Consider the following 18,473-nt stretch of genomic DNA (forward strand, 5'->3'; position numbering starts at 1 on the left):
TAGCTGTGGGTCTCAAGTTTAGCCCTTCTGGTCCATCTACAGGGTCAGTAGCTGATTCCTTCCAGGGCCATAAGCACTAGATGCTTGATTTGCTGGACCACACCTGTTTGTTATTACCATCTAGACTATATCTGAGCAATCATATGTTTTAATATCCAAGATCTGTGAAACATACAGTACTTAGATACGGAGCAAGCCATACCAATAAGATTCCATTAAGCCAAGATGGAGATGAGACTAGGAAGGTTATACCCAGGGAAATAATCTCTATTGCAGTGTCCCAGATAGGATCCTGGTGAGAACTCAGGTACTACTGAAATTCCACACAGATAACCATGATACATGAACAGACTTCCTACCAACAGACTGCTTGCACTGCCTTCCTTTGCCTGATTTTAACTATGCTAAAATTGGATTTTTCACATGGGGTAGTTAGTACCTCTGCCGTGATTTTTTTTTCTTTTTTAGGTTTTAGATTTTTGTAATGGACAACTCATGTGTGCCCAGAAAGTTGGTTCTTAAGGTTTATCTCATGATAGGCTTTGCTGTTCACTAAAGTAGGACAGTTTTTAGAGAAACTGTTAATTTTGATCATTTGCCTCAGGAGTACAAACACTGTGCCAGTAGAGTTGGAAGGTAGAGAGAAAAAGTCTTTTAAAGCAATGGTCCCCAACCTTTTTAGTACCAGGGACCAGTTTCACAGAAGACAATTTTTCCATGGATGGGGTGGGGATTATGGGGATGGTTTTGGGACGTAACTGTTCCACTTAGACCATTAGGCATTAGTTAGATTTTCATAAGGCACGTATAACCTAGATCCCTCACATGCTCAGGTCACAATAGGGTTTGTGCTCCTATAAGAATCTAATGCCGCTGCTGATCTGACAGGAGGCGGAGCTCAGGCAGTAATGCTTGCTCGCCTGCTGCTCACTTACTGCTGTGTGGCCCGGTTCCTAACAGGCCATGAACCATACCTGGGGGACCCCTGTTTTAAAGGATTACATAATCAGTGTTTAAAACTTAAAATATACCAACTACAAGTTTTTTACTATATTCCCCTGCAAGAGGACATCACTAAGACTTCTCCCCTGGAAGGAACCTGACTCTGCACAATTATCTAAATGATGGCATCTGTTACCTAGTTTCAGGAAGTGACAATACCCTTAATCCTCCAGAAGCAACAGGTATTCTGGTAACCCCACATCATTTTTCAAATTTTCTCTCCTAATGACAGTCCTAGAAAATCCTCCTTTGGTCAGTTCTCATGAATAAACCCTACCCTAGTAGAGCTGACTTAACTCAGAAAGCCATATACGTACCAATGAGAAGGAACTCATTAGACACGTTCCATTTTTGACCAGGTGAGTTTACTTGGCCTTCTAGGTGCTGAGCATAGCATGCCCTGTAAAGCAGATGCTTTACTAGGGTATGCTAAGTTACCAAAAATATAGGCTACCTGCATTTTTTAAACATAGAAATAGCTGGCAAAACATAAAAATGCTTTCTTAGAACACTGGCTGGTTAGAAAGCCTAGAAAATAAGACGGTACACTCTTCCTGGAAGGTATATAATACAGACTTAAATGAACTTAAAATACTCAGCCTCTTTTATCCCTGGTTTTAAGCCTTTGATCTCTGCAGCCAGGTGATAGGGAAAAAGTAAGCAAAGGTTGTCTACTTTTTTTTTTTTTTTTTTTTGAGACAGGGTCTCATTCTGTCACCCAGGCTGGAGTGCAGTGGCACGTTCATGGCTCACTGCAGCCTTTGACCTCCTGGGCTCAAGAGATATTCCCACCTCAGCCTCCCAAGCAGCTGAGAATACATGTTCATGCCATCATGCCCAGCTGATTTTTTATTTTTTGTAGAGTTGGATCTCCCTATATTGCTCAGGCTAGTCTCAAATTCCTGGGCTCAAGGGATTCTCCTGCCTCGGAAAGTGTTGGGATTACAGGCATGAGCCACGGCAACCAGCCTAGGTTGTCTACTCTTCTAAAATCTTACTAGAATTGCGTTGAATTACTGAATCCATGAGATAGAAATACTTCTCTCTTGTTTTCAGCTGAATTCCTGGCAAGCTAAATGTTATTTAATTTTACATTAGCCTTGCTAAAGGGAACCAAAATATACAGCCCTCTTAACCTTTATTTTTTCTAATAACTCCAAAGCAAAACTAGTCAATTTAGGGGACCCAAACATTAGAATTAGTTGGGAGATTGCTTCCTGTTGGTATACACACCTGAAGGCAGTAATATAAACAGGAAGTTCTCAACATCCTGTTACTTATGAATAATATGTAAAAAGTAATTTCTCTTTCTATGCTAGAAACTTGCCCTATAGACCTTACTATTTCATAAATATTGTGTTTCATAACACCAGTTTCATGAGAAGTTGTATGAGGAAAAGGGTGAAGAGGAATTCAGAGCGAAAAAATTTTGGAACATACTGCACAAATAAGGTTGATGACATGTAGCAGCTGATACAGCATTTAAGACATCTTTTAATTGATTTCATAAACATACTTGACTATGGAACTTTTTTTTTTGGTTTAAAGAGATGGGGTCTTGCTCTGTCACCCAGACTGTACTGTGGCGGCACAATTGTAGCTCCTGCAGTCTGGAACTCCTGAGCTCAAGTAATCCTCCCAGCCTGAGTAGCTGGGGCGACAGCTACCATGCCTGGTTATGGAACCTTCTGCATAACATATTCCTATTTTATGGAATTACTATTCCAAGGAGCATATTTTGGGAAACACTGGACTACTATTTCCCATCCTCCTTTGGTTGACTCTCAGCAGACTAGGCCTTTTGTACACCACATGTTAAGAATTCTTTCTCATGGGAGGCTGAGGCAGGAGGATCACTTGAGGCCAGGAGTTGATTCAAGACCAGCCTTGGCAACATAATGAAACCTCATCCATACAAAAAAACAAAATTTTTTTTGCCGGGTTTGGTGGTGTGCACCTATAGTCCCAGCTTCTCAGGAGGCTAAGGCAGAAGGATCACTTGAGTTGAGCTCAGGAATTTGAGGCTGCAGTGAGCTATGATCATGGCACTGCACTCCAGACTGGGTGACAGAGTGAGATGATGTCTCAAGGAAAAAAAAAGTTATTTCTCTTACATTTTAGTCCCTACTATACCTCTCCGGTAGACCAACGTAACTGAAGTAAAATAAGGGGACTCGGTAATATAGACTGAGAAACTTTTACACTCAGCTGGGTTTAGCTAATAATGCTCTGGTGTTGGATATATCAAGGGTAAAATGTTACCCTCACTAGTAAACTAATTATGAAAAATGTAACTGGATCAGATTTACAAGTGTATTAGGACATTATACATCTAAAAGTGTTACAACTCAGATAAGAAATTTAGTTTAAGATATGCTGGTTATTGTTAAAAATTACATTTTCACTGCAAAAGCACTAGAACATTAACAAAAAAATCTATTCATATTTATGCTACTACAAATATTTTCATTTGTCTTTACCGATAAACAGATAAAATTTTTCATAGCTTTAAAACTAGAAAAGATACTTTATATTTTTTACTTCTAGTAGATTTCATATTGTCTTCATAATTGGAATCAACTTAAATATCTAACATTATTCTAGCTATTTCACTTTAGTGAGCACACTGTAAGTTTTTAAAATGGCATTCAGACAACCTGCTTATAAAAACAGACTGTTTACAATTATTGGTTACCAAAATTCAGTAAGATGAGTCCAGTTTTTAATTTTTCATTTCAGATTACTTTCTACTTGGAAAATTAAGGAACATTTTCTTGATTATAAGCTCATACTTCAGAAAATCTGTAAAGAATGATATAGCATAGTTTTTTAAAAGTCTGGGATCTGAAGTCAGATTATCTGAATTAAATGTCTAACTCTACCAATAAGTAAGTTTTAAAACCTTAGGTAAATTACTTAAACTTGTCTAAGTCTGTTTCTTCATCTGTAAAATGACAATGATGACACATTAACCTCACAGGCAAATTATGAGGACTGAATGATAAAACATGTGAATGATAAAAAATTATGTCTGCCTCATAGTAATTAATAAATACTAACAATAACAATAAAAAACAAAGAAACTTTGTTTAGGGGATATTATGTGCATATTTACTTACTTTTTGATAATCACTGTTTGTAAATAACGATCCGGTAAATATTTACTGAGTGTCTTCCATGAAAAGACAGTGTTAAAGTACTAGGGATATAGAGACATAAGTCCCAGCCCTTACTTCCAAAACTTATTTCTGGAGAAGAAAACAAATTAAGCTGGCGATAGCATAGTACATGGTAATAGCTTTGATAGGGATATACACAGAGTACAAGGAAGTTGGGGCCCTTAACACTGGACAGCATGACTAATAGGTTGTCTCATGACAGATATGTTGCTAACCACCACATTCTTTTTCTTCCTCTGGTTTAGACTAGAAAACAAAAGATGTCCTAGTTCCACTTGCAGGTAGGGGTAGCCATGTGACATTACTCTGGAGGTTGAAGTTCCTAAAGTGGTTTTCCTGAATATAAGGAGGTGTCCTGAATAAAAAGATGGCTTCCCTAGAAGAAAGCCCGTTTGCCCTTCTTCCCTTTTTCCTGCCTTAGTCTTTGGACTAAAGGCATAGTGATACAGCAGGCCATCAGTGATGTGACACAACAAAAGATAACATAGCAAATAAAAAAGAGACTAGGACTCTGGTGGCATTGCAGTTATTGCAATACTCTTGAATGCCTAACTTTGGACTCCTTATTTGGTGACACAAATTCTTACTACTTTAAGCCACCAGTTGTTTCATTCTATAGTTAGGATTTTCTATTATCTGCAGATAAATGCATAGTCCTAGTAGATAAAGATTTCCGAAAATGGTAACTTCTGAGCTAGTGCAACAAAAGGAGTAGAACTTAGGCAAGTGAAGAAACTCAAGAAGAGCACTGCTGGTAAAGTGAATAGCACCTACAAAGGCCTGGAGAGGGAGGGAGCATGAGGTGTTCTACAGTAAGCACCTTCCAGTTTCTTGGATGGCTTTAGCCAGGTGATTCCAAACTTTCTCCATCTTCCACCTGCTATGTTTAAGAACTTCAATACTCTGCCCTCAGTAATTCCATATGGTGAGCATTTATTTTTAAACAGTAAGTTCTGTGATGATGAACATAAAATGCAATCCTTGACTAATGTTTAGACTTAGAAACATATATTTATGGAAATTAAGTCAATTTGATCCACATTATGAATTTACACATATAACACCTTCAACTAAAACTGCCATGTGTGCTTATGTGCTATGCACTTTATTTACACTAATTATCTCATTTAATATATATGACAACTCAGTAAATAGGTACTATTATCCTTCTTTATACCCACCTAAGTTAGGTTAGAATTATGGGAATTCAGAAAAGAATGGCAGGACAAGAATTCAAACTCAGTTCTGTTTCATTCTATAGCCTCTGCTCTGAGCCACTCTGCTATAATGCTAGTCAGTTCTTTTTTTTTTTTTTTTTTTTTTTAGTTTCTAGTCTATTTGTCCCACTTCACCTGCTTAAATCCTTCCTGCATTTATGCAATAAAGTTTTAGTTCCCCACGAGCACTCTGGGGATGAGAGTGGGGTGGATTGGTTATCTTTTAACAGGTGAGTATGGAAGGAAGGGGCATACTAAACTGAGTAGAGCGGGAGCAAAGGGAAGAATGGCAGAAACAGAAAAAAAAAAGTTCTTCCCTTCTAAAGGAACGAGTTATCTTTACTTATTGGCAAACCAGGAGTAACTCCCAAAAATATTTCCAAATATTTTATAAGTGTATGATCTCTAAAAGGTATAAATTTAAGGTGGCAACACTTCTATTTTAAACCGCAATATGTTTAATGATTGATTCATTAGTTTATATTCATTCATACATTCAACAAATATTGATCACGTTCATGTGCCTCTGGGTATATTCCAATGCATATGTTCCTATACTCAAGAAGCCAAGACCAAATAAAAATGCCAATTATAACTACCATAAAGGTTACTGTATCACACAAATAAGGGTAAGTACAGGATATAATGGAACAGAAAATATAAAATTCAGACCTGAGAAATCATAGAACACTTTCCAGAGGGGTTGATATCTAAGACGAATCCTAAACTATAAGTACGTATTACGAACAAAGAAGGAACAGTCTAGAATAGAGTTTCTTAACCTCAGCACTCTGACCTTTTGGGCTAAGTCTGTTATGGGGGCGGGGGACATCCTGTTTTGGAGGATGCTGAAACAGCATCCTTGGCCTCTTCCCATCTGATACCAGTAGAACTCACCAAGTGTGAAAACCCAAAATGTCTCCATATATTGTCAAATGTCCCCTAGGGGCGTGGAGGGCAAATATTGCCTCTGGTTGAGAAGCACTGTTCGAGATCTCTGTTGTCCAAATCATTACCACTAGCCACATGTGGCTATTTAACTTCAAATTCATTAAAATTAAACAAAATTAAAAGTTCAATTCCTCAGTCACACTAACCACATTTCAAGTATTCGGTAGCCACACATGGCTACTGATTACCATATTGAATAGTGCATATATGATATAAAACATTTCTACCACCACAGAAAGTTCCATGGATAATGCTCTTACAGATTGAGGGAGTAAATATTGTCTTCTATTCCACAGCTTGCTGATAGGCTGTGGGGAGAGTGGAGAAAGATGAGGTTGGACAAAAAAGGTAAGGTCTGAGTATGAAGAATCTTCCACACCATAAGGCAGAACAATGGGGAGCCAATGAAAGGTTTTAAGCAAAGGTGTGAAATAAACAGAACTTTATAAAGACGACTATGATGATAGTGTGGAGAACGAATGTGGAAAGACTAGAAGCAGAAAAAGAGTTGCAGTGTCTCAAATAATTATGATCTGGATTAATGCAGTAGCAGTAGGAATACACAAAAATAGAGCAACCAAGGAGTCAGAACTGATACGATCTGGTGCCTGACTAGTTGTAAAGCAGGTTGAGGAAGAGTCAAGACTGACCTCTAGGTTTTTAGGTTACATGAGTGAGTACCATTCACTAAGATAGTATGATAGGATAATGACCCCAGAAATGTTCATGTCTTAATCTTTGAACCCCTGGAAATTTGCATGGCATGGGACCAAATCAAGGATCTTAAGATGGGGAGATTATCTTGGCTTCCCTGAGTAGGATCAATGTATACTGAGGTATCCTGATAAGAGCGAGGCTGAAAGAGATTTGACTACAAAAAAGAGCCCTGTCAGAATGATGCAATGTAAAAAGGCTCAAGCAGCCATTAATGGCTTTGAAGATGCAGCTACTGGAAGCTAAAAAAGTCAAGGAAACATATTCTTCCCTAGGGTCTCCAGAAAAAAAACAAAACAAAACAAAACGAAAAACCCATGGCACTGCTAACAACTTAGTTTTATCCCCGTGAAACCCATGTCAGACTGCTGGCACACAGAACTCTAAAATAATCAATTTGTGTTATTTTATGCAGCCTCTAAACGTATGTTAATTTGTTATAGCAGCAATAGGAGACTAATACAGATAGTTATAGAAGTGTGGGTATGATACGAGTTTGGCTCTGGAAAAGTTGAGTTTGAAGTACCTATGTGACATCCAGGTAAAACTGATCAGCTGATAAAGAGTTGGATTATACGGGCCTAGAGCTTAGGATGGGGACATATAATTAGGAGTCATTGGTATAATGAGACTAATTGAAACCATCAAAGTAGATGAGATTATTTTGGACAAATATAGACAAAATGCAAAGCAACAGATACCCTTGAAGGGTGTGAGAAGGAACGGGCCTAAAATGTAACAGGAAAACCAGGATAGTGTGACATCTTAACGAATTTTAAAAATGAGAATGTACCAAACTGGGGGGACGAGGGGGTAGTGTGTGTATGGAAATGGTCAACAGAGTGAACTGAAAAAAGGCTGTCATTTGGAACTGATATTACCTATTATATTCAGCAGTGAGGGGTCATGGTATCCTTTATAAAAGTTTCAGAGGAGTGGTATTAAAGATTTTTGTTACTGGGGTTCAAAACTGAATGGAAGGTGAGGCATGAGACTAATTCAATCAACACTTTGACTAAACTTTGACTTTCTTCTTTCAAAAGGAAGAAGATACAGTGGTAGCTAGAGGAAAGGTTGTGGGTTTCAGGAAGGATTTCTTTTTTAAATATGGGGGTAAAATTAAGCATTTAACTACTCATGAGAATAGGCTAGTAAAAAATAAGAAAATAAAGAAGTAGGAGAAAGAGAATGAATCATAACGTGAATTCTGAGATAGAAATGGATGAGACCTAGAGGGTAGGCAGAGAGAGATCAGCATTCAGACAGGCAGAAGGACAACTCTTCTGTTGAGAGATAAGGGAAAGAAGACAAGAACAGGTATAGAATTGAGCAAGTATTAAGTTAGGGACAAGAAATATATTAATTTGGTGGAATACCACAAGGCAACTTCCTATTTTCTCAGAGAAGTAGAAGGCAAGATCATTTACCGGCAGCAAGAAAAGAAGAGGTGAGTTTAGTAGCTTGAGCTAAAGAAGTCGGAAACAGGTTTAGTGGAGAATAGTGGAAAATAAATCACTAAAGAAACAGAGGGTGTGAAGGGGCCTATATATTTTATTGAATCCTTAAAATAGCTGTTAATAGACTTCTGCATGTGGCCGCAGTGGAGTACCTGATACTGCAGCAACTCTCCCAGCACCACCATCTCAAAACATGAACAAAATATCAGAAACAAGTGTTTTCAGAAATTGGACAACAAAAAGCATAAACTGTTAGACCTGAAAAAGAAAAAAACAAATGAGACGATTCTATCTCAAGACAACTTGACTGTTGTGCAGAAAGAAGCAACTTAAGCAAAGCAAGGCAGTACTGCAGAGCTAAAGAGAAGGAGGTTAGTGTTCGAGGTGGCAAAGAATCATATGGAAGAAAAATAAAGAAACAGCTTCAAAATTTACACAAATCCCTACGTAGATTTGGAATTTGGAATCTATAGCTGAAAACTAAACTCTATATATGTAGATAAAAACTCCAAAAGGCTGGGCAAAAAGCTACCAGGGATCTACAAGTGGCTGACACATGTTCCAGTTCTGCTGAAACAAACTTCAATACACTTTAAAGGAAGAGAAGAACAAACTTCAATACACTTCAAAGGAAGAGAAGAAAACTCAAATGCTCAAAAACCATAAAAATCAGTGTTCAGCACTAAATTAAAAAGTATTACATATGCAAAGAAGCAGAAAATTATGACCTGTAATTGCAACGAAAATCAGTAAATAAAATGGACCACAGGCCGGACACAGTGGCTTATGCCTGTAATCCCAACAGTTTGGGAAGCCACGGCATGTGGATCAGATGAGGTCAGGAGTTCGAGACCAGCCTGGCCAACATGGTGAAACCCTGTCTCTACTAAAACTACAAAAAATTAGCTGGGTGTAGTGGCAGATACCTGTAATCCCAGCTACTCTGGAGGCTACTCCGGAGGTTGAGGCAGGAGAATCGCTTGAACCCAGGCAGCAGAGGTTGCAGTGAGCTATGGTTCTGAAATGCATTGCAGCCTGGGCAACAAGAGTGAAACTCCGTCTCAAAAAAAAAGGGACCACAAAAATGATAGAGATAATACAATTAGCAATCAAGGAATTTAAGACAGGTATTTAAGACAGAAACAAAATGATAAGATGATAGAGAAAATGATAAACAAATGATAGAGATACTACAATTAGCAGTCAAGGAATTTAGGACAGGTATTTAAGACAGAAACAAAATGGAGGATATAAAAACTTCTATAAAAAAGTGGAATTTCAGGCCAGGAGCGAAGGCTCACACCTGTAATCCCAGCACTTTGGGAGGCTGAGGTGGCTGGATCACCTGAGGTCACGAGTCCGAGACCAGTCTGGCCAACAGGGTGAAACCCCGTCTCTACTAAAAATACAAAAATAAGCCGGGTATGGTGGCGAGCGCCTATAATCCCAGCTACTTGGGAGGCTGAGGCAGGAGAATCACTTGAATTCAAGAGGCGGAGGTTGCAGTGAGCTGAGATTGTGCCACTGCACTCCAGCCTGGGCAACAAAAGTGAAACTCTGCCTCAAAAAAAACCAAAAAGTTGAATTTCTAGAACTGAAAAAAATATAAGATCTAGAAGAGAAAATTTATTAGATGGGATTTATAGCAGATTAGATAGTTCAGTGGAAAAGAATAAGAAAAGTGATAATAGAGAAACAAACTATTAGTAAGTACAGAAAAATTGTTGGATAAAAATCAGCATGTGGCTGGGCACGGTTGCTCACACCTGTAATCCCATCTCAAAGCACTTTGGGAGGCGAAGGTAGGCGGACCATGAGGTCAAGAGATCGAGACCATCCTGGCCAACATGGTGAAATCCTGTCTCTACTAAAAATACAAAAATTAGTTGGACACGGCGGTGCATGCCTGTAGTCCCAGCTACTCGGGAGGCTGAGGAAGGAGAATCGCTTGAACCTGGGAGACGGAAGTTGCAGTGAGCCGAGATTGCGCCACTGCACTAAAGCCTGGTTGACGGAGCCAGACTCCGTCTAAGAAAAAAAAAAAAATCAGCAAGTAACTATGATTTAAAAAAAAAACTCTTAGCAAAATAGAAACAGAAAGTAACATGTTTAACCTGATGAAGAGCATCCATGAATAAGCTAATGTTAACTTCATATTGTATAGTGAATGAATCACTGTTTTTCCCTTAAGATCCGGAACAAGGCAAGGAAATTCACTCTCACATTTCTATTAGCCTATCTCCCAGAGGTCCAAGCAGTACAATAAGGTGAGAAAAAGAAATTGGCATATAAATTAACAAGAAATTAAAATTCTTTTTATTCGTAGATAATATGATTGAGTGGGTAGAAAATCCTAAAGACTACATAAAAGCTACTAGATTTAATAGGTGAATGTAGCAAGTTTGCAGGTTACAAGATCACTATAACTATTAGCAATAAAACAATGGATAACAAAAATTTTTAAATGCCATACTCAGTAGCATCTAAAAACTTTTAGTTTTAATAAAATGTGTACAAAACCTATACACAGAAAATAACAAAACACGCTGAAAGATATTATAGAAGAACCAACTGAAATGGAGATACACCAAGCTCATGAATTAAAATTTGTTAATAAGACATCAATTGTGTCCAAATTGATCTATAAATTTGATGTAATCCCAATAAAAATCCAAGTAGAACTTTTTTTAAAAATAAAAATTGACAAAGTAACTCTGAAATTTGTATGGAAATGCCAAAAAATATATGAACCATTTATATTATCTGATATCAAGACTTTCTATAAAGCACAGTAAACAAGACAGTGTAGTGATGTCATAAAGGCAGACACAGCAATCAATGGAAAATAAGAGTCTAGAAAAAGACCCACATATAAAGATTTTTGATATAGAAGGTGACTGGGGAGGGGCAGACTTTTCAATAAATGGTATTGGACAACTGGATATCCATCCATATTGTAAAAAATAAACCTTGGAGTTCAACTTAAAGCAAACACAAATTTAACACAAAATGGTTCAAACATCTAAAAGAAAAACACTACAACTATAAAACTTCTAGAAGAAAACCTAATAAAATCTTTATGAGAAGATTGAGATATCTGGAAAAGGAAGTAAAGAGGCTGGCCAATCCTCCCTACAAACAACTATAAAATGACACAAAATGGCCAGAAACTAGGCTCTGGAAACTAACTACAGGCAAACAACATATTGGGAAGTGTTTAGTCATTAGTGACTACTGAACTTTAGGTAGTAGTAACTATGAGAGTCTATTATTCTTGCTTATGGCTGCTACCATGACCTATCCCACATGGTTAAAATAGTAGTGTTGCTAGGATGAGGCAGCCTGTGTTTAAACATGCAAAGAAAAACACAATGACAAAGAGTCAGACAACAGGAAATCTTAATAGAGAAACTAGAGCACAGATAAAGATAATCAGAGAAAAAAGTAAATAGAGCTTCAGAGAGAAGAGAATAATAACATCAATCATTTCAACATACGTTAAATGGGCATTTTAGAAGGGGAGGAGAGAATCAAGGGACTGAAAAAGTATTTGGAAAGATAATGGCTGAAAACATCCCAAACCTAACTAATCTATGTGAGCTCAACAAAGCCCAAGTAGGACAAACATACAGTGATCCACTATATACATAGTCAAACTGTTAAAAGTCAGAGAGACAGAAGTGAATGAGTGACAGAATCAATCTAGGATAAATCTTAATACCAACAAAAGAAAACTTATGTACAGGAAGACATTAATATAATTAATGGCTGATGTCCAAAACGTAATGGATTAACATATTCAAAACAATGAAAGAAAAAACAAGCAAACAAAACTGTAAACCAGACATTCTATTTCCAGCAAAACCATCTTTTAAAGCAGAACGCAAAATAAAGACATTCATAGATAAACACAGACTGAGAAAATTCATTACACACAAACCTGTGGTATAATAAATACTAGAAGAACTGCTTTAGACTGAAAGGAATCATCCTTGATTCCTCTGTTTCCCCTCCACATTGAATCTATCAGAAAGCAAGACCTACTAGTTTTATATCCAAAAATGCCTTAAATCCATCTACTTAAAAAAAAAAAATCTTCCGTTGCCATCATCTGAGCAAGAGCCTTGAATTATCTACTGGACTTCTGCAATAGCCTAATTTTCCTGCTTTTACTCATATCCCCCTACAATCCACTGTTCCAACAACAGCCAGGGTATTAAAAAAACAACAACAGACTGCACTATTCTCTGCATAAAATCCTCTAATCAGCTTTCATGCACTTAGGATACTACTTGCCATGACTAAATATGTAATACATGAACTACTTCCTGCTTGAACTTTTCTATCATTCTCTACTTCCTTCCGTAAGTTCCAGCACACTGGGATCCTGTATTCTTCAAATACTGCAAACTCATTCCCAGCTTCAGATTTTTTGTACCTACTGTTCCTTCTACCTCGTGTGTGTCACCAGGAGATCATGACTCAAGGCTGGCTTCTTATTACTCAGGTCGGCACTCAAATGTCATCTCCTCATAGAAGATTCTCAGAGAAGCTTTTCCTGGCCACCCTATCTAAGGTTACCCTACCCACCATCGCTTGCCTCCCTTTCCCTTTTAAAAATTGTGGAGTATCATTTATCGTTATCTGAATTGTAATGCTTAATTATTTAGTCACTTGTTTAATGTCTACCTCACCCAATAAAATAAAAGGATCATGAGAGGAGAGATCTTAGTATCTTGTTCATCACTGTATGTCCAGGACCTAACACAGTATTTTTTAATTACTGAGTAAAAATTTACATATATTCTAAAACTTAGACTAAAATGTAAACACTTCTGAACTCTTAAAAGACTTTAAAAACAACTTTGTTCTTATTTAGTATAAGTGTCATATTTTATAATTTATACCAGTCTTCTGCCTCTTCTTAATGAAGAGAAAAAAGTGAGTGATCCTCCAAAGTTATCTCAAGTATTGCAAAGAGAGTGGGTGGTCATATATAGACAAGAACTGTGTCTGTCTTGCTTACCACTGTACTCTCGTGCCAAGAACAGGGTCTAGTATATGATAAACATGAAATAATTACAGAATGACACATTAACAATGAGACTCTTAAGAGTTGGAAGACACAGGAAATGCTCTGGGGGTTGGTGGCAATGTATTACTCCCTCCACTCCCATTCACCACTTTTCTAGGTCTTAAGAGTAGTCTTGAATATATCTCTCTGTAACAGACTAAATTTCTTAAGGGCATGGAATATGTCTTTTTTGTTTTGTATTCCTTATGAGTAAAACTGGCAGACAGAAGATGTCCAATAATTTTAATAATTTTTTGAATGAAATGCAAGAGCATTGGTGTCTTCATTTGTAAAAGGAAGGTAACAAGATTACCTACTTCAGAGGGTTATTATAAGACAAAAAAAAACCTCGAAAACCAAAAAACTACACACACACACACACACACACAACAAAAAGAAGAGTAAGTGAAAGGAAAAAGAAAAACACCTCCACAAAGTCCTCTTTTAGCTAGCTATTAGGTTAGAAAAGTGTAAGAGAACTGATTAAATTTCCTCTTCTCCTATAAACTATTCCTATGTATTCAGCTACCTATAGGATAATAAGCTAATAATAATATAAGCTAATAAGACATCATACTATTTCAGCACCAGACACTGACACAGACCACCACCACCACCACCAACAACAACATAGTCAGGTTAGCTTATAAGCAAGACCCAAACTTGGATAAGAGAACTTCCCAAGTCACAAGTGGGGAAAGAGAACTAACTATACTGACAATTTGGGGAATCTAACAGTATAGAGCCTTCGTGTGTTCTAAAGCCTAGAGGCTATCCTTTTGGTAGAGATTTTATGAAAGAAATCAGCAGTATTCCAGATGTCCCAGTAGCTGCAATGCTCCTTCCCTCACACGTTTAAAAGAAGACCTAAGAAACTACTACTATACTAACACAATCTAAATTTAAACTATTATTGTGGCTTCAAATCTTAAAAGCTGGCAACCCCACAAAAACTAATCCACTAAGCATCTTAAAAGCTGTTTTTGAAAACAAATTTTTACAGTTCTATTAAGTAGAATCTAAACTTAAACTATTATTATGGCTTAATTCCTACAGGCTGCCAACCAAAACATGAAAAACACACTGTCTCAACAAAACTAACCCATTAAACATCTTCAAAAACTTTTCTCTAAACAAATTCTTAGAGTTATTAGAATAGAAAAATAAATATCCAATTTAATTGTTCGTTTAAGCAGTCTTTCAGTAAGAGCCAGTTAAGATTCAAAAACATGTAATTACCTCAGATTGTGATTTTATTATTGATGAGATACAGGAAAGTATCTAGGTAGCTTATAAACAATTCACCTGAGGGGGCTGTAATTAAAATATCAAATTTTATTCACTGGAGTTAGATTATATTTAAAATCAATATTTACTTGAAAACTGTATATTTTATATCGTCATAAAAACCTTATTGCAAAAGGATTTTAAGATTAGTTATTTCACTTACCAAAATGCAGTCCACTTTAGATTGTACAGTTTTGCTAAAAGAAAGAGAAAGTTAGGTTAGTAAAATGAAAAGTTTATTAACTATCTGCAATATTCTCAAAAAGATGTGGTAATTTAGTATTCCTTACTAAGAAAAAAATAAATACAGCTTCCTATTAAGATTAGGGATTGTAGCCTAAATCTGTGTTTTTCACAAAGCAAAACAAAAATCTATTTCCCATTTACTGTACTAAATTTAATCTTAAAGCATGGTCAAAACATTTCCTAAGTTTATTTTGAATAAACAATTAAATTTTTAACAGTGTATAAGTGCAGATTTATTACTATACTTACAAGTATGGCACAGAGCTTACAATAATTATGATTTTTACTGTCTGCCTGCCACTCTGGACAATAATTTGCTTAGCACTTAGAAGTCATAACGATGTACTACAATCTGTAGCTTGTAAGATTTGATACATAAAAGATTCTGTTCCCTCCTCTCTCTGTCTCAACACACACACACACACACACACACACACACACACACACACACACACACACCAGTACCAAGAATCCCTAGACATAAAAGCAATAATAAAAGATTAACTAATATAGTAATAAATTGGGAGGGCAGAAAAATACACTTAGAAATAAATAATACAATAAAGCCACTATACATCAATTTAACTGAACTACTGAATATAAGTGAACTGTTAATATATAACACAAATGAAGCCAGTATAAAACAATTTAAACAACTATCCTTTGGATTTTGTTATAACACATAGGAAAGTGAAAATGCAAAGAAATCATGCAAAATGTTCAGGAACAGTTTACACACAATCTTTAAAAGATGTTAAAACCAAATTGTCTTCTGTAAAAAGTTATAAAGCCAAATATATGTAAACCAAAATTGGTTATCTGCCTTTGTATGTAGCCATACAGCTAAGCTATAATGTAAAAAAAATCGTATTTAAATCTCATTTAACACAATCATTAATAACAAAATTTTATACCTGTACCCAGATTTCAAATTTCATTTTCTAAACAATAAAATATGACTGGATTCAGTTTAACTGCAAAGTTCAGAACGACTAAAAAGTGCAAAAAAAAGTAAAGGATAACTATAGGTTAAGAGGGACTGAAATCCCCTTCCCACAGTCCTACAAAAGATTTTTAGGTTTTAAAATCTCCTTGTATAGCTTATAATTCATTGGCACCTAACTTGTGCTATTTTTTCTCTCTTCTCAATAACTCCCAGTTTCCTCTGAGATCTGAGAGTAATCTATATATTAAGAATTGCTGCTAAAAAGGTAATATATCCAGGATCCAACCATCTCTCATCACCTTGGTCTAAACAGTCATTACTGGCCAGGCGTGGTGGCTCATGCCTGTAATCCCAGCACTTTGGGAGGCAGAGGCAGGTGGATTGCCTTGGCTCAGGAGTTCGAGACCAGCTTGGGCAACACGGTAAAACCCTGTATCTACTAAAATACAAAAAAAAAAAAAAAAAAAAGCCGAGCATGGTGGCTTGCACCTGTAGTCCCAGCTACCTGGGAGGCTGAGGCAGGAGAATTGCTTGAACCCAGGAGGCAGAGGTTGCAGTGAGCTGAGATTGTGCCACTGTACTCCAGCCTGGGCAACAGAGCGAGACTCCATCTCCAAAAAAAAAAAAAACAAAAAAAAAACAAAATAAAGGTAATTATTTCTTGTCTAAGGTGTTAAAATAACCTTTTAACTGGTTTCTCTGTTTCTATCTTTGCCCTATCACCAACCACCACACCCTGTGGCCTACTCCCAACAAAGTGGCCAGAGTGATTCTTTTTGAAGATGACATTAGTCCTTTGCTCCAAAGTCTTTATCATGGCCATAAAAACCCAGTATGACCCAATCCTCTGCCATCTTTCTGGTCTAATCTCATACTAGTCTATTCTTCATTCAGCTCTAGCCAGGCAGCCTCCGTGATAGCTCCACGGCAGGAGTGGGCCCTGCACTGGCTTGCTCTGTCAGCTTCTAGGACTTTTCTCCCATATAACTTATCCCTTTACTTTCTTTGTTACTTGCTCCATGTTATCTTCAACAGACAGTTCTTCCCTGACTTCCCCATATAAAACACTCCCAGTCACTCTCTATAGCTCTCATCCTGCTTTATTTTTCATCATTGCACTTATCACCAGTGATGTTATAATTTTATTAATTTATTTACCAGCTATCTTCCTTGACTAGAATTTAAGCTTCATGATAGCAGGCTTTGTCTGTTTTGCTCATTGCTGTATCATCTGGTATATGTAAGGAGTTCAATAAAATCTGTTGAATGAATAAATGAAAAAAAAAATTTCAGTCCCCCAGATGAAGAAAAAGTCCTTCGAAAGACTGGGACCACTTAAGAATGAGTTTTTATATAAATTAGTATGAAAATGAAACGTTTATTTTATAACATATAGATCTCAATATATTTTCATTCTACCAGTAACTGACTACTCTATGGGATTATCTAAGGAGGATGGTTCTATCTACCTATCACAAACAACTTGGTAAACCTCTAAAAAATATATGTAAATGATAGCCTTTTAAAGCAGGGGTCCCCAACTCTCATCCCTGTTAGGAATGGGGCCACACAGCAGGAGGTGAGCAACCAAGCACATTACTGCCTGAGCTCTGCCTCCTGTCACATCAGTGGCAACATTAGATTCTCATAGGAGCCTGTGAACCCTATTGTGAACTGTGCATGTGAGGGATCAAGGTTGCATGGTCCTTATAAGAATCTAATGCCTGATGATCTGTCACTGTCTCCCATTGCTCCCAGAAGAGACCACTATCTAGTTGCAGAAAAACAAGCAGGCTCCCACTGATTCTACATTATGGTGAGTTATATAATTATTTCATTATATATTACAATGTAATAATAACATAAATAAACTGTACTATAAATGTAATGAGCTTGAATCATCCCGAAACCATCTCCCCCACCCCTCCATCTGTGGGAAAATTTTTTGTCTTCCATGAATTTGGTCCCTGGTGCCAAAATGGTTGGGGACTGCTGTTTTAAAGGACAGAGTTATAAAGAAAATTGAAAGCCCTTCTGGTAGATGAGGGCCCTGGAATCACTTAACTTAGCCCCTTGATTACTTTTACTTTATACTTAAACATAATAGAACAATATAGATGAATTTTAATTTTCTTCTGCCTAGCCTTATACCCCTCCCTACCTTCTCAAAGGCAACTATCATTAATCCAATATGTAAACTTTCCAGTTATTACTTCAAGTTGTTACTTGTATTAAACAAAAATCTATAAGCAACATACACTGTTCTGTGAAGCTTTTAAATGTTTATGTAAATTCCATCACACTGTACTTTTCTACAATTTTTCTAACTCAACATTGTTTTTGAGATCCATCCATGTTGATACACTTAGATGAAATTCATTCATTTTAACTACTAAAAAT

At 36.8% G+C, this 18,473-nt stretch overlaps 1 protein-coding gene across 4 annotated transcripts in view; it reads right to left on the minus strand.

The window, feature by feature from the left end:
• RFX7 (regulatory factor X7) overlaps positions 1-18,473 on the minus strand; it is a 148,555-nt gene that overhangs the window by 67,269 nt on the left and 62,813 nt on the right. For all 4 annotated transcript variants that reach the window (XM_063699001.1, XM_063699002.1, XM_063699003.1 and 1 more), the window contains one exon: positions 15,045-15,078. In XM_063699001.1, the coding sequence (XP_063555071.1) occupies positions 15,045-15,078 (34 nt within the window). The remainder of the gene's footprint in view (positions 1-15,044; positions 15,079-18,473) is intronic.

This window comes from Gorilla gorilla, chromosome 16, assembly GCF_029281585.2.
Source record: "Gorilla gorilla gorilla isolate KB3781 chromosome 16, NHGRI_mGorGor1-v2.1_pri, whole genome shotgun sequence".
Taxonomy (NCBI): domain Eukaryota; kingdom Metazoa; phylum Chordata; class Mammalia; order Primates; family Hominidae; genus Gorilla; species Gorilla gorilla.